The 13327-nt window shown below is 40.8% G+C and overlaps 1 protein-coding gene across 2 annotated transcripts in view; it reads left to right on the top strand.

Annotated features, from left to right (window-relative positions):
* MTUS1 (microtubule associated scaffold protein 1) overlaps positions 1–13327 on the top strand; it is a 130767-nt gene that overhangs the window by 44580 nt on the left and 72860 nt on the right. Inside the window, exons 3-4 of one of the 2 annotated variants that reach the window (XM_066632306.1) lie at positions 2284–2464; positions 10334–10519. In XM_066632306.1, the coding sequence (XP_066488403.1) occupies positions 2284–2464; positions 10334–10519 (367 nt within the window). The remainder of the gene's footprint in view (positions 1–2283; positions 2465–10333; positions 10520–13327) is intronic. The other variant, XM_066632307.1, reaches the window with a different exon arrangement.

The following is a 13327-nucleotide window of genomic DNA, read 5'->3' on the forward strand; positions in this document are numbered from 1 at the left end:
AACTGTGCTAACAGCAGATCTGGCCTGCACTCTGCTAAAAGTGTTTAACTTGGTATACACCTTCCAGGCTTAAGTACCTTGATTTTAGTGTTACCATTGGTCTAGAAAAAATTTAAACCTTGTTTACACCTTGCTCATGTTGGGTTTCCTTAACTGCCCTTTCCCCATCTGATGATCTTTCCTATCCAGAAAGTCTGCATAATGCCCTCCAGAGTTCTACATACACTGCAAAAATCTCAGAGGGGAGGGTGTTGGGAAACAGGGAATGACTGAGAGTGACTTACACCACTTTCCCTCTGTAAAGCCCTGGACAAAGCAAGATAAGATCTTACTCTTTTCCTCAAGCTCTTTATGGGGGAGTAACAGCTTATCTTGCTTCATGCTGGGGCATAGATAAGGCAAAAGCAGCCCAAATTCCCTTCACAGTTTCTTCAAAGTTCAGCACAAAATGAGAAGTTGACCTCTTTTTGAGTGTATAGTGGACTTGGAAAAAAGAATTGATGGCAACCGTAAGTAATGGATAATAAGAACATAAGAACGGCCCCACTGGATCAGACCATAGGCCCATCTAGTCCAGCTTCCTGTATCTCACAGCGGCCCACCAAATGCCCCACGGAGCACACCAGATAACAAGAGACCTGCATCCTGGTGTCCTCCCTTGCATTGGCATTCTGACATAGCCCATTTCTAAAATCAGGAGGTTGCACATACACATATGCACATATGGCTTGTAACCCATAATGGATTTTTTCCTCCAGAAACTTGTCCAATCCCCTTTTAAAGGCATCCAGGCCAGATGCCATCACCACATCCTGCGGCAAGGAGTTCCACAGACCGACCACACGCTGAGTAAAGAAATATTTTCTTTGTCTGTCCTAACTCTCCCAACACTCAATTTTAGTGGATGTCCCCTGGTTCTGGTGTTATGTGAGAGTGTAAAGCAATAATTATACGAGGCTGAAATTTGTGGATCCTTGCTTCTGTACAAAACCCTTAGATGGAATAATCTTGCTTAACCACTTCTAGGTTTGAATGAATCCATACTTTTATTGTATGTGGTTTTACTAAGTTGATCAATTAAATAAATATATAATGCAGAAACAATATTTTAATGAGTGAAGTGTTTTGGGCTGTTGGTATGGGAAATTTGCATTGACTTCAGTGGGTGCTGCATGTCTTACTTATACCTCTGAATTGGAAAGTTTCTTTTTAGTGCTTTGGAATAGGAAAAAGGTTCCAACAACACATTTTAAGATTGTTGAGAAGAGATTGATTTAAACTTCCAACACACAGCTATTTTGAAGCTGCTTTTATTGAGTCAGACCAATGGTCTAGCTGGCCATTTATTCCCTATGTGTAGCAAAACTCTTCTAGCAACTCAGCAGCAAATTTCCTGAAGCCAATTATTTGCAGAGCTCTTTTCAAGCTTTCCTACTTGTGAGATTTCAGCTGGAGAGGGCTGCTGCCAAGCTGCACTAGGGAAGAGTGTGGACCCCTACATGCAGGTCTTCAGGGGTCCCCCCAGGTTTCCACCTTACCTAGTGGCTGGTGGGGCCTTTGTGGATGGAAGAAGAGCCCATGCTTTTTCTTGAGCCCAGGGATCCCCTGCAATAATGCAGTGGCTGTCATGTGTTTAGTTGTTGGGGAGGAGGGAGAACAAGACTTTCCTAAGTCTTGCATGGACACTCATTTCCTCATTTCCCCTTCCTGCTGTCCAGTTAGTCTTGCTTCCAGAGTTTCCTTGGTTATTCAGGAGACCTTGAAAACACGCCCACAAGCTGTCATGAGAAACACAGCAGTATAGAATAGTAGTTTAAAAGGACTTGCACAGTGACTCTTTTACTTACTGTTTTGTTAGACTCCAACAAAGTCCATATGTAGAGAGATGGGAAAATACAGAGTCACTGTTCAAATTTATATTTTCTTAGAAGTAAAATATATGCTGTGGCAGCTCCATGCAGGGCCTGACTGACTCCATGTGGACTCTGACATGGCCTGTGGTCTTATGTCCAACAAGACCCTTCATGCAGCACAGCTTTATATTTGAAATGTTGTATATGATAAGTATGTTTTCTCCCATTCATCTGTGGGTCCTCCCCCATTCTTGGGCATCTACATGATCAGTATGGGAACTCTACATATTACAACTGAACTTCCCCCGTTCCGTGGGCGGCTATAATAGATAGCCTAAATATATATCTGCTGTCATATTTTCCTAGTATTTTATTCTGGTGTATATTTTGTCTTCTTTTTTTTTTTTTTACATGGTACTGAATCATACAGGTTTCGTCACCTAAAGCAGAAACAGCGCAAGGGCGAAGTTTACCTAAGGATAGTACTGTCATTCTGAGAAGTGCACTGGCACCCAAGATTTCATTCCGTGCTAGGAAAGGAAGTGAGACTAAAAGTGTTTATGCAACCAAGGTTGCATCTCCTCAGAGAGCCGTTCAACAATCAAATTCTGGTGAGAAGCAATTTTTGTTGGAATATCCTATGGCAGGGCATTGTGAATAACATACATTTGAATGGTGTGTCTTGGTGTGTTTACCGAAAGCAAGTTGGATCCTGTATCGCACATTGTATGCAACTTCTTTGTTTCAAGGTGCTTCATGAGGTATTGCTAATACTAGCAGCTTGACAGGTATCTGCATAGTGTACATTTGGTTGGAATGTTTGTGAAGAGTAACTGGTGTTTTGACTAGAGACTGCACCAGGCCAATCAAGTTTTTCCTGTTTCCACTTCCCTGCTGTAAAATTACATTTTACTCAATGTCTTATAAATTACTTGTCAGTGCTTATGTTCCCTGCCTATCCCCACCACCTTTCTTGCCAAAAATTAGAGGTTTTCTGAGTTGGGGCTTGTAGTTACTGGCTCTGTGTTCAGCAATTGATAACTACTGTAAAATGCTGCATCTGTGCTGAGGAGTCAATGGCTGATGTGACTGCTGCTGGCGTGTGCCGAGGTCTGTGAGGATTGATTTTGATCATGAGACCACAAGCAGTCAAATGCATCAGATTTTGGCAGTGTCCCGAGAACTAATCTCCACAGAGCTTAACATGTGCTTGTGGTGTTCTCCTACGTACACAACCCACGTGGCTGATGCTGCTGTAGTTTCAAGGAGACCACACGCTATAATAAGGTGATGTGACTGGACTGTAGGAAGAGGTTATGTTCTGCCCAGCTGAACATACAAGAGTGACGAAAATATAGGGAATAGAATGTATAATGCTGTGGAAAATTTGAAATGGCAAAGTATGCAATGAAGAAGTGGCTGCCTCACTTAATCCTATTGACTTAAAACCCCAAATTTAAACATAGCTTTGTAATTTTGTAAAACTCTTCTAGCAATTCTACCTAACTTGCTTCCTTTTTTTTGTTGACTCAAGATCCTGTTAGGTAGGTTGGGCAGAGAAATAGTGACTTGCTTAGCTGACTGAGGAGCTTGGCTTTGCCTTATCCACGGACCACTTGCTATCCTGTATACCACACTGGCTGTGTGCTGCATCCTGGCTAGGGACAGCTAGGGGGAAGATTAGTAACCAATACAGTGTCCCAGTTTGGTGGCAACTGTGTTCTTCAATGCTGTAGATCAGGCATCTCCGAACTACAGCCCGTGGGCCTGATCTGTAGTTTGGAGACAGCCCTCCCTGGCGTAAATGGAGCTTTCTGTTCTGTCGCAGTGGTCCTTATCTTTTGCCCTGATCTTCGTCCAAAGTCACTCTGGCCAGATGCTTCTGCCCTGAAACCAGGGTGCAGAGCCTGCTGGGGCGATGGGCAGCAGAAGCAGCAGGCCAGAGCAACTTTGGATGAAGATCAGGGCAAAAGATAAGGAGCACTGCAGCAGAACAGTAAGCTCCATTCATGCTGGGAAGGGCATTTCTGGTATGCAGCGGTATCAAGTTTAGAGGCCGCTGCTGTAGATGATTGCTGCTGCCTTTTTGTCTGAAATGGGTTCCATTGTTGGCTGTTTGTCTGCAGTTGGCCTTTTGTATTCTTGCTTAAAATATCGGGATATCTGGTCACAACATTTCTAGTTTCAGAAGAACAGTGGTTCTATTTTATCCTGGTGTAGTAAGCACTGCTAACAGTAAAGTTAGTCTTGACATGAAAATATAATTTTGAAAACTTGCCAAAGTGTTTAAAGCATGCTAATGACTTGTTATCCAGAAAAACCTGCTTTAGTTTACCCTGCTGTTCCTATCCTCTTTAAGGTGAAAAATAACCAAAACGTTACGTGTATATTGTGTGCATGCTTCTGCACTGAGGAGCGATAATTTGGTTTTTAGTTTTGCCCACCTTCTTTATAAAGTTGCAGTTTAAAAAAAATGAAAACACTTAATTCTTCCACTCATGAAGAATTACTTAAGGAGATGGATAAGCATACAAAAAAGTCTAGCTTTTTACATTCTTTGCAAGTTATAAATTACTGCCTTTCACAAAAGAAATCCATCTGAATTCATTAAATAATAATAAAATGCAAGAATAATTTAATGAACAAAGTGCCTTGGACTGTTAGTATGGGAAACTTCTCTGGTCTTCATTTAAGTACTACTTAATGGCAGTACTTCAGTTAAGTACTACTGCATGCATGTCTGCCCTGTATTGGGAGGTTGGTTGGGCAAGAAGGAGCAGAAAAACCAAGGTTCAAGAATTGCCTATTCCTTTGCAGTACTGTTGTATCTGAAGCTTCTGTCTCAGTTGAATGTGGTCCTTCTATAAAGAAGGAAAGGCCTGCCTTTGGATAACTGCACAGACCCTTTTGGCCAAGCTGGTTCCAGATTCTTAAGAAGTTCTCAGTTACTACAATATGACCTAAACTCCATTGAGGCTTCTTTTCCCCTTTAGAGAGAATGTTTTCACTGTCACCCTTCATCTGTGTTTTCCACCAAGATAGCTCTAGCATAGAAGTATCGAAGGAAGGAAGGAAGTTCAAAGAAAAGATGAAGTTTGTTCAGTATACAGGCTTGCTCCGCTTAATGATGGACCGCATATATGACAGTGGTCAAAGCACACCAAAGAGGCTCTTAATGAGGCTGTCAGGACTCCCATAGCCTGCAGCAGAGTGTCTGTTTATACCACAAAGAGACTCTTAATGCAAACAGGAGGCATTCTATCTCCAATAGCCAGTGCAGCCAGCTAGTGTCTGGCAGGGAGTGTCTGTTTACAAAACAAAGGCACTAGATTGGACTGAATGTTCACTTAAACTGATCGCTTAACGAACTAAAATGTGGATTGGAGAACATATCCCTGTTAAGTGGCGCTCGCTTGTACTTTCAGGAGCAAAATCAGCATGATCTGGGAGGTTTACAGTAGCCTTGTGAATTATTAAGGGATTCTCTGCTCAATTTGCCTAATTCTTTATGGTCCTCTGCTGCAAGAGCCTTCTCCTAGTCAGTTGCAGAAAAATTCCCTTTGGTCCAATTTGGAATGAATCCCACAAACTAGAGTAATTAAGAGTATTTTTACCAATTATTTAAAAATTAATCTTCAAATTCCCTCTGATAAGACCTAGAGCCCTTGGGAAGATCTGAGCCATTTTTGGTTATTTGTAAGACCTTCTTTTGGCTGTTAAAGCATTTTAACTGAACTCCACTTTGAATCTGGAAAAAATAGAGCCCCCAGATTCAGGCAGCCAACCTCCCTCCCCCCATGAGAACTTCCATTTACTACTACTATTACTAGGAGAGGCAGCTTGGGCACATTTGCACCTCTGTTACGTACCATGCAATCAACCATGCAACCTGGGCGTGTATTGTGTCTTTGACACCAAGGGATAGAAGCGTAAGTTACTTTCCAGCATGCAGTCTTCCCGTATTTGCTCTGGGTTGGTGCAGATGAACCATAGGGGCAAAATAAGCATGACTCTCTGTACAGCACCTGCATTGAAGCAAAAGGCTCAAGTTGAATCCCCAGCATTGCCAGAGAAATTTCCTGTCTGAAACCCTGCAGTGCTACTGTTGGTCAATGCTGACAACACTGAACTAGATGGATCACTGATCTAATTCAGTATAAGGAAGTTTCTTATGTCCCTCACTAAATATTAGAGGGCAACCAGTTTAACTCTAAGGGGGGAGAAACAGAAAGAATCAGTGTTGAACATGCATAGCTTCCATGACAAGCCTCTAGGCTAGACACTGAGCCATGGTAGCAGGGCAAGGGCATTCACTGAAGGGCTATTAAAAGTGAGATGTGCATTCTGCCCCCATAGCATGCTTCCTGCTAAATGTTATGATATTGCTGATCTATGCATGCTTCAGCTCTTTGCAGCTAGGTTCCCTTACTACATGATAATTTAAGAAACTGTGGCTACTTAGGTGAGTAGGCAAATTGCAGCTGGTATTCAAGATGATTTCAAAACTTGATGGCAGTGTGTCTGTACTTCACTTAGGTTCAGTGCAACAACTATTAGCCACAATTCCTGTAAACCTTTTTGGTTTTTAGTTCTGATTTTATTAAGTAAACCGAGAGGCATTAAATCCAAACATGTCAACCAACTTTTAATAATGCCACCTCGCCTTCCCCTCTTCCCCTCTTTTGTTGGCTCAGACTGGATAAGACACATGGATATGTTATGTTTCCTTATAACTTGTTTTTTATAAACTTAAAGAAGCAGTCCCTGGGTGAGTGTTTTGAGGGAGAAATAGCACCATGTTGGGCACTGAGGTGGTGGGGAGGGAGCGGGCCCAGCTGCAGCTTGGTTGTGCTTGAGGCTGCACTAAATTTTGCTGCCCTTCTGCATGTGCCCCTTGCATACCTGGCAGTTGCAGTTTTTTCCCTTTTCTCTTCCTCCAGCACTGTTGGAAGAAGGGGATGAAAAATAAATTGTCACTGCTGTTGCTGTCTCATCTACCTGGCTGCAGACAAAAGTGCTCGGGTGGTGTGCCAATCTGGAGTCCAACCCATTATCTTGAGCTCTAGCCTCACCTTCATGCCATCCTGTTTGAAAGAAGCAAGATGAGTGGTTGAACATACTCCCCTTATCCTGTTTAATTGAAACCTGGAAGAAAGGCAGTGCTAAAAGCTCTGGGGATTAAGGTGGTCCTCTGAACACCCTGCTCCACTCTCCTTGCTCACCTGGCTACTTTCTTAAGCAGCCAGGTGTGTGAGGGGGCAGTGGCAGCCTTGTTTGGTGTTTTCCTCCTTCAGAACCTCTTCCCTGATCTTTGGAGAGTCAACTGAAGCAGCTTGATGAGTAGTGGGTTGGAGGAGAGGCATCAAGCAAGCATGGGGTACAGGCATTGACTGTCAACTTATGGTTCTCCCACTTGACATGAGCCTTTCAGTTAATTAACATAGTGGGCCATTTAATCCTTTCTCACTTATTTTTCTCAAAATTTCTCTTGGAGTAAAATCCCTTCCCTCATGGATAGAGATAACAGCTTGTGGGGCAGAGGGGAAATGCCTAAATAGATCCCTAACTAGCAGCTTAGCTCAAACTAAACCTTCCCAAGTTAGGGTTGGATGGGCCTCAGCTGGTATTTGTTTTGAGTTTGTATCTTTACAGTTATCAGAAACTGTTTATATTCGTATCTCTGCTGTAAGAGAGCAATCTTGGATATATCTGGGAAGTCATATTAAGAACAGATCCTAAAGTGTAACTATATAGGCCACCCATCCCCCTTTTAAGCACACCAAGATTTCATTTCTGATGAATGTACAAAGGGCATCTTGTGTGATGGAGAAAGCTAAAATACCTGGGTTATCATTTTCTTTGAGAATCTCATGAAGCTGAAAGGTAAGCAGTAATAGTAATGAAGTGAGCTTGTAGTACTGTCCTCCTGTTTATGATTTTGCAGTGGATTTCAATGCCTGTTACAGAAGTGTTTACAGGAAATTGGGATTGGATAGCTCTGTAGATGGTTTGCCCCAAGCAGAGAGAATAAAAGAAAAGCAGCTATGGTTCTCTTGGTGCAAGATTTGGACAAAGAAAGCTTTGATACAATATTGGACCCTGGTAATTTGTACCAGCTCTCTGTCGTGTGTGTACCTCCCCCCCCTTTGGCTCTGATTGGGAATAAAGTAGAAGCTTTAAAATGGGATAAATGTAGGTAAATGTTTTCCATGAAACCGAATGTGAAATACTCTTGGTTCCTGCCTTTAAGCAGCAAGTGCTTGGAAGCATTTAACAGGCTCAGAAGGTAAGTAGGCTCATCAGTTTTACCCTATTCCTTGTCAGCTGTTATTAAGATGTCTTTGAGTTTTCCTTGTGTAAATAGACCAAAGTTCTTGACAGAAGCTGCCAAGATACTAAAATTATTTTAGCAGTAAAAATGTTAATCAAGAGTTTTTAAATGAGAATTTAGTTTTTGCTGCCTGTAATTGTATGAAATAGCAAACCAAAATATGCATAAATAATAGTGTGGTGATAAGGCTGCTCATACAATGAGCTCCTGTTCTGCCATGTGTGCCCCTCAAATAAAAGGTCTTATGAGTTTCTGTTTGGAAACAAATAAAGATACAGTAATTGTCAAAGCAGGCATTTATTAGTCTTAAGTATCAATGTGAAATCTACATTTGGTTATGCATCCATTCCTTTGGAGGGATTTCCCCTTTATTGGATGCTTGGCATATTTCAACCTATTCAGATGATTGTAAACCTTTTTGAAGTCTGATGACTAAGAACAGAAGTTTCCCACCACCTTATCTGCTCAAGTTCCAGGCTGGTTGTTAGACCTCTTTTCTAAAGGTGTAAGAAAACCTCCTCCTAGCCTTTTTGATACAGAATTTAAAGGAAAGCGTTCATGCCTGTTGAAAGGGACTTGTTCGCTTTCCTCCTTTTCTGTGTTATCAGATTTTGTTTGGCTTGTGTTTCATCATGGTTTACCTGCACCCAAGGCTGGCCCATTCAATGAGGGCAACTAAAGCAGCTGCCCGAGGCAGCTGGTCATATAGGCAATGGGCCTTTATTAGAGCCCATTCTCATGTACGTCTTATTGCACTGAGACAGGTTGTGATCACAGGATTTGTCTGGCCTTCATAGGGTACCCACATGGAAGTTCAACACATTCTTGGATGTTTGGAGGAGGTGTTTCTAGAATGCTTTCCTGCATACAAAGTGCTTTTCAATTCCTGTATGTCATTTTTATTGATACTCTGTATGATTCTGTTGTTAAGTTTATTTCTTATTTCTACAAAGTTGAGCAGCCCGTGTGTGGGTGTGGGTGTGTTTAAGCAGCATCACTAAAATGAGGTCTGCATTTATACTGCATGTAAAAATCTTCTCCACTCTCTGCATGTTGATCTTGATGCCAGTCTACATGACCATATGAATGTTTACCATTGCACAGACAAATTAGTGACCTATGTTCATCAAGAGCCCAGGCTGCTGGGTTCAACATTGACAAATGTGATGCTGGTTTATTTGGAGATGGTGTGGTTCAAGGAAAAAACAGCAGTGAAATAGTTGTTTGAACTTTTAATGTCTCTTCACTGTGTTTTTAAATAGCTAACAAATAAATGCTGGTAATCATGAAAATGCAGAAGCTTCTAAGCTTGCTATCCTATGTTATGATGCCACCTAGTGTTGAGGAGACTAGTTGAACTGTACAATTTCCAAATAACTTATTGACTGTCTTTATACACTACTTTAACTGGAATCTCACAGTAATAAATCCACCCTTGGAATGAACTTTCTACTAACCAACATTTATTTAAAACAAATGTCAAGAGACTGATATTTGCTGGATAGTTTCAGACTATGAAATGCAACAATTTCTATTTATATGCTATAGCTTGAGACCTGACAGCATCTCCATCCCCCAACTCCTGAAAATTACTTCAATTTGTGCAAAACTCTTTCACAACTGTTCCTTGGAATGGCTTCAAAAATGCACAAATGTGCACTAATTTACAACAATTTCTGGTTTTAGCACTACAGGTACTCTACTGAAACTATTACTAGTGGCATATTAATATGATAGAGTGGTGAAGAGTGTTTGATTGGAGTGAGGAAATTACGTTAAACTTCATCAGTCATGTACATTGCTACTGTATCTTCTAGTGTACCTTGCAGGGTTAATGTGAGGATAAAATGGAATCACCCTTGTATGTTACTCTGCATCCGCTATTTAAAAAGAGGGGGTTACAATGTGAGAAACATGATTTTTGGTCAAAAAATTGCCATTATTTAAGTAACATTATTGTAGAATTGTGTAACACAAACTGCAGTGAGCTATGCTATGCGTGATAGCTTACCAGTTAGACATGCAACTCTTTAGTATCAACTACTGTGGGAAATAAGACCTAATTTTTTAAAAGATTTCTGTTTAGAGATGATGTCTTGGTGGAGCTAGCAGCAATATGTCACTGACTAATCCTTCTTTATACTGGCAGGAGCGGAAAAATTTTCTTCCAAAGGGAGGCTTGCTTCTTTGAAAAACCCACCAGGATCTTGGACCAGTCCTGGTAAATTGCTTCCCAAATCAAAAGTCCCCATCAAAGGACCAGGATTTCGGAGAACCTCTAGTGTCTCCTCAATCAGTAGCACTCAGAGTGACCAAAGTACTTGCAGCAATAACTGTAAGTTATTATTTTTTTTCCCCTCCCCAGGGACCAGTTGGCCAAAATGCCATCTCGTTATATGATTTGTGTTTTGACTCTTGCATGGCTTTGTGTCTCTTCAATTAGTGGAAAACCATTACTGGCAAATACTTTCATTATCTGAATATCACTTTTCAGTGATGATATCATTATCACTGCTATATTCCAAAATACTAATAGGTAGCAATGCCAGGAAAAAAAATGTTAAGAACTTCATAGTTTGATTCTTTTTCATTATCTGTTCCATAGTGCATAGGATTTACCTTTTGGACCAAATTCATTCATTATTTTGTAAGGTGTTTAAGAAGCTGCTTACAAGCTTGGACTAATGCTTGCAAACACAATGCAAGCACAAAATGAATTAAATGCTAAACAAATCCCTAATAAGGTAAACTGCCTATTTCTTATTACTGCCTTGTGCAATATAAAATAATGTAGGAATTTAAGGGGACGAATGGCGCCTCATGATAAAGGAGATCAAATCTGCTAGAGGAGGAGGATGTATTATGCTTAAATCTTGTTGAGCTGAGAAAGCTAACAATACAGCTTTCTGTAAGGTTTAGTGTCTTCCTTGTGCTCCCTCCCCCCTTGCCTTTTAAACAAAGTCTCCCTTATGTGCGATTTTTAAAAAAGCATTGATATTTAAATTTTGCAGCATGCATCTCTCCTACCAACAGATTGGCTCTGCACTGACAGCCATGTTGGGTGGTTGGGGTTTTTTTTTTTGGGGGGGGGGGGGAATCTGTTTGGCTTACTACAGTGTCTGGATCACCTAAGGAGGTTGTAAATGCTCTGTTCATTTTTTATCCCTGCTCTTAACAAAGGGAAGGTTCTTGCTTCATAGCAAAGAAATGTGGTAGTCTTCTTTTTCAGATTAAGAATCCAGTTGATGACTCTTTCTCAGCCTGATTTGCTAGTTGGCTTAATCTGTTTTGTCTCCTGCCTTGAAGCTTACAATTTTTTTTCCACTCTAATTCACTAAGAGCAAGCGTGGGGAATACGAGAGGGTGAACATGGCTGCAGTCTTTCAGGCTTTGAGCTTGCTTTGATCATTTTTAAATGACTATACCAGGAGGACTTCGCAGCTGCACAGAAACTGACTTTTCTCCTTACATTTTTACCAATTCTACCCTAACGCCACCGACAGATTCAGGAAGCCACTACGATATTACCTTATTGACCTTGCTGGTAGTAGGATCTTACAGCTTTTGTATAATTCCTTTGTTAGCCACATTTACTGGGAGAAGAAGTAGGTGATCATCCTTTCTTTATCCAAAGGGGCAGCATGTGTTTGGTTTCTTTATCCAATAAAGTGGCTGTGTCAATGGAATGCTTTTAATCTGAATTCTGTTTTATTGTGTGTGCGTGCGTGTGGGGGAGTGGGTGGGAATTTATTCAATTTCTGTCTGATAACTGTAAGCCTAAACTGTCTTTAGAGCCATAATCAAAACTGGGGAATAGAATATTTGAATGCATTTCAAAATGCATAGTTTTGTTAATCTTTTGATTAATTTTTTGAACCTGAATTTTAGCAGTGCATCTTTTTAATGCCTTGATAATTGTTTGCAGCTTTTCCCAGTGCATTGGTGCTTGGTGACAGACAAATTAACAGCTCTTGGTAGAGAGTGTTAAAAGCTCCGACTGTCAAATTGCTAGGGCATTTTAAGGTCAAAGAAAGATGGTTGTTCAGAAAGGATGGTATGACTGAAAGCATAGTATAGTAAATTTGTAAAAGTAGTCAACACCTAACCATGGAATGGCTCTTCTTCCTTTTAAAGAAATCAAATGCTAAGTTGCTATTTTGTTTTGTGTGTGCTCAGAATTTTGTGTGATTCTCTAAGGCTGCAGTATTGTGCACACTCCCCTGGGAATAAGTCTCACTGAACTCAGTGGAACTGACTTCTGAGTATACATGCTTGGGATTGTGCTGGTAGAAATGTTTGCAAGTCTGTCGCGTTGTATATGTCTGCTGTTTCTGACACTGGACAGCAGTTGGTCCTATGTGCTTGTGCCCCTGTTTTAAGGACGTCTCTCAACTCATGAAGGAAAGTCACAGCAGCAGAGCCTAAAGTGAAGTCAGAAATACAAATTGTTATGAGTACAGTTAGAAATGTGTTCATACTATGGTTAGGCTTGCTTTTGCTTTTTTTTTTTTAAACATCTTTGAATTCAATGAAAACTTTTCCTTCTGGAAATGATGCCAGCCTCGAGGGTGGCAGAATGATGGCCTATTATCCTGACCAGAACTTTGGCAAGCAAAGTATTCAAGCCCCCCACCCCTAGTGATTTTTTTGTGTAAGAAAAAAACTGAACCATGCATTAAATATTATCTAGTTTGACTCCACGCATGACAATTGTGATTGAATTGGTGGATGGATTCTTGGCTTGCTCACACTCCATTAGTAATCTTACAGGGTACTTTAAAGTTCTCCTAAACCAATCATAGTCCAGGTTACCCCCAAACTAATCAATATTTTCTTAAGAATGTCAGCTTAAAATAATAAATCATCTTACGATGGTTAATGAGATCCATAAAAAGGGTAATATGAAGGACTTGTTGGGATCACTTGGCCAACTTCTGTCTAAACTTTTCACCCTAGAATGTAAAACAGGTGGGAGAAAATGAGCATTTTATACATTTTCTTCCCATATTATTTGGTCATCAAAAAGTTATAGAAAATGACGTACTCTAGAGCAGGGGTGGGCAAACTTTCAACTTTAGGGATCCAGGACCTTTAATGTACAGAAGAGGGAATTTCAGCAGGTGCAGCTTGTCATCTGTAAGGT

Source organism: Tiliqua scincoides, chromosome 6 (assembly GCF_035046505.1).
Source record: "Tiliqua scincoides isolate rTilSci1 chromosome 6, rTilSci1.hap2, whole genome shotgun sequence".
Taxonomy (NCBI): Eukaryota; Metazoa; Chordata; class Lepidosauria; order Squamata; family Scincidae; genus Tiliqua; species Tiliqua scincoides.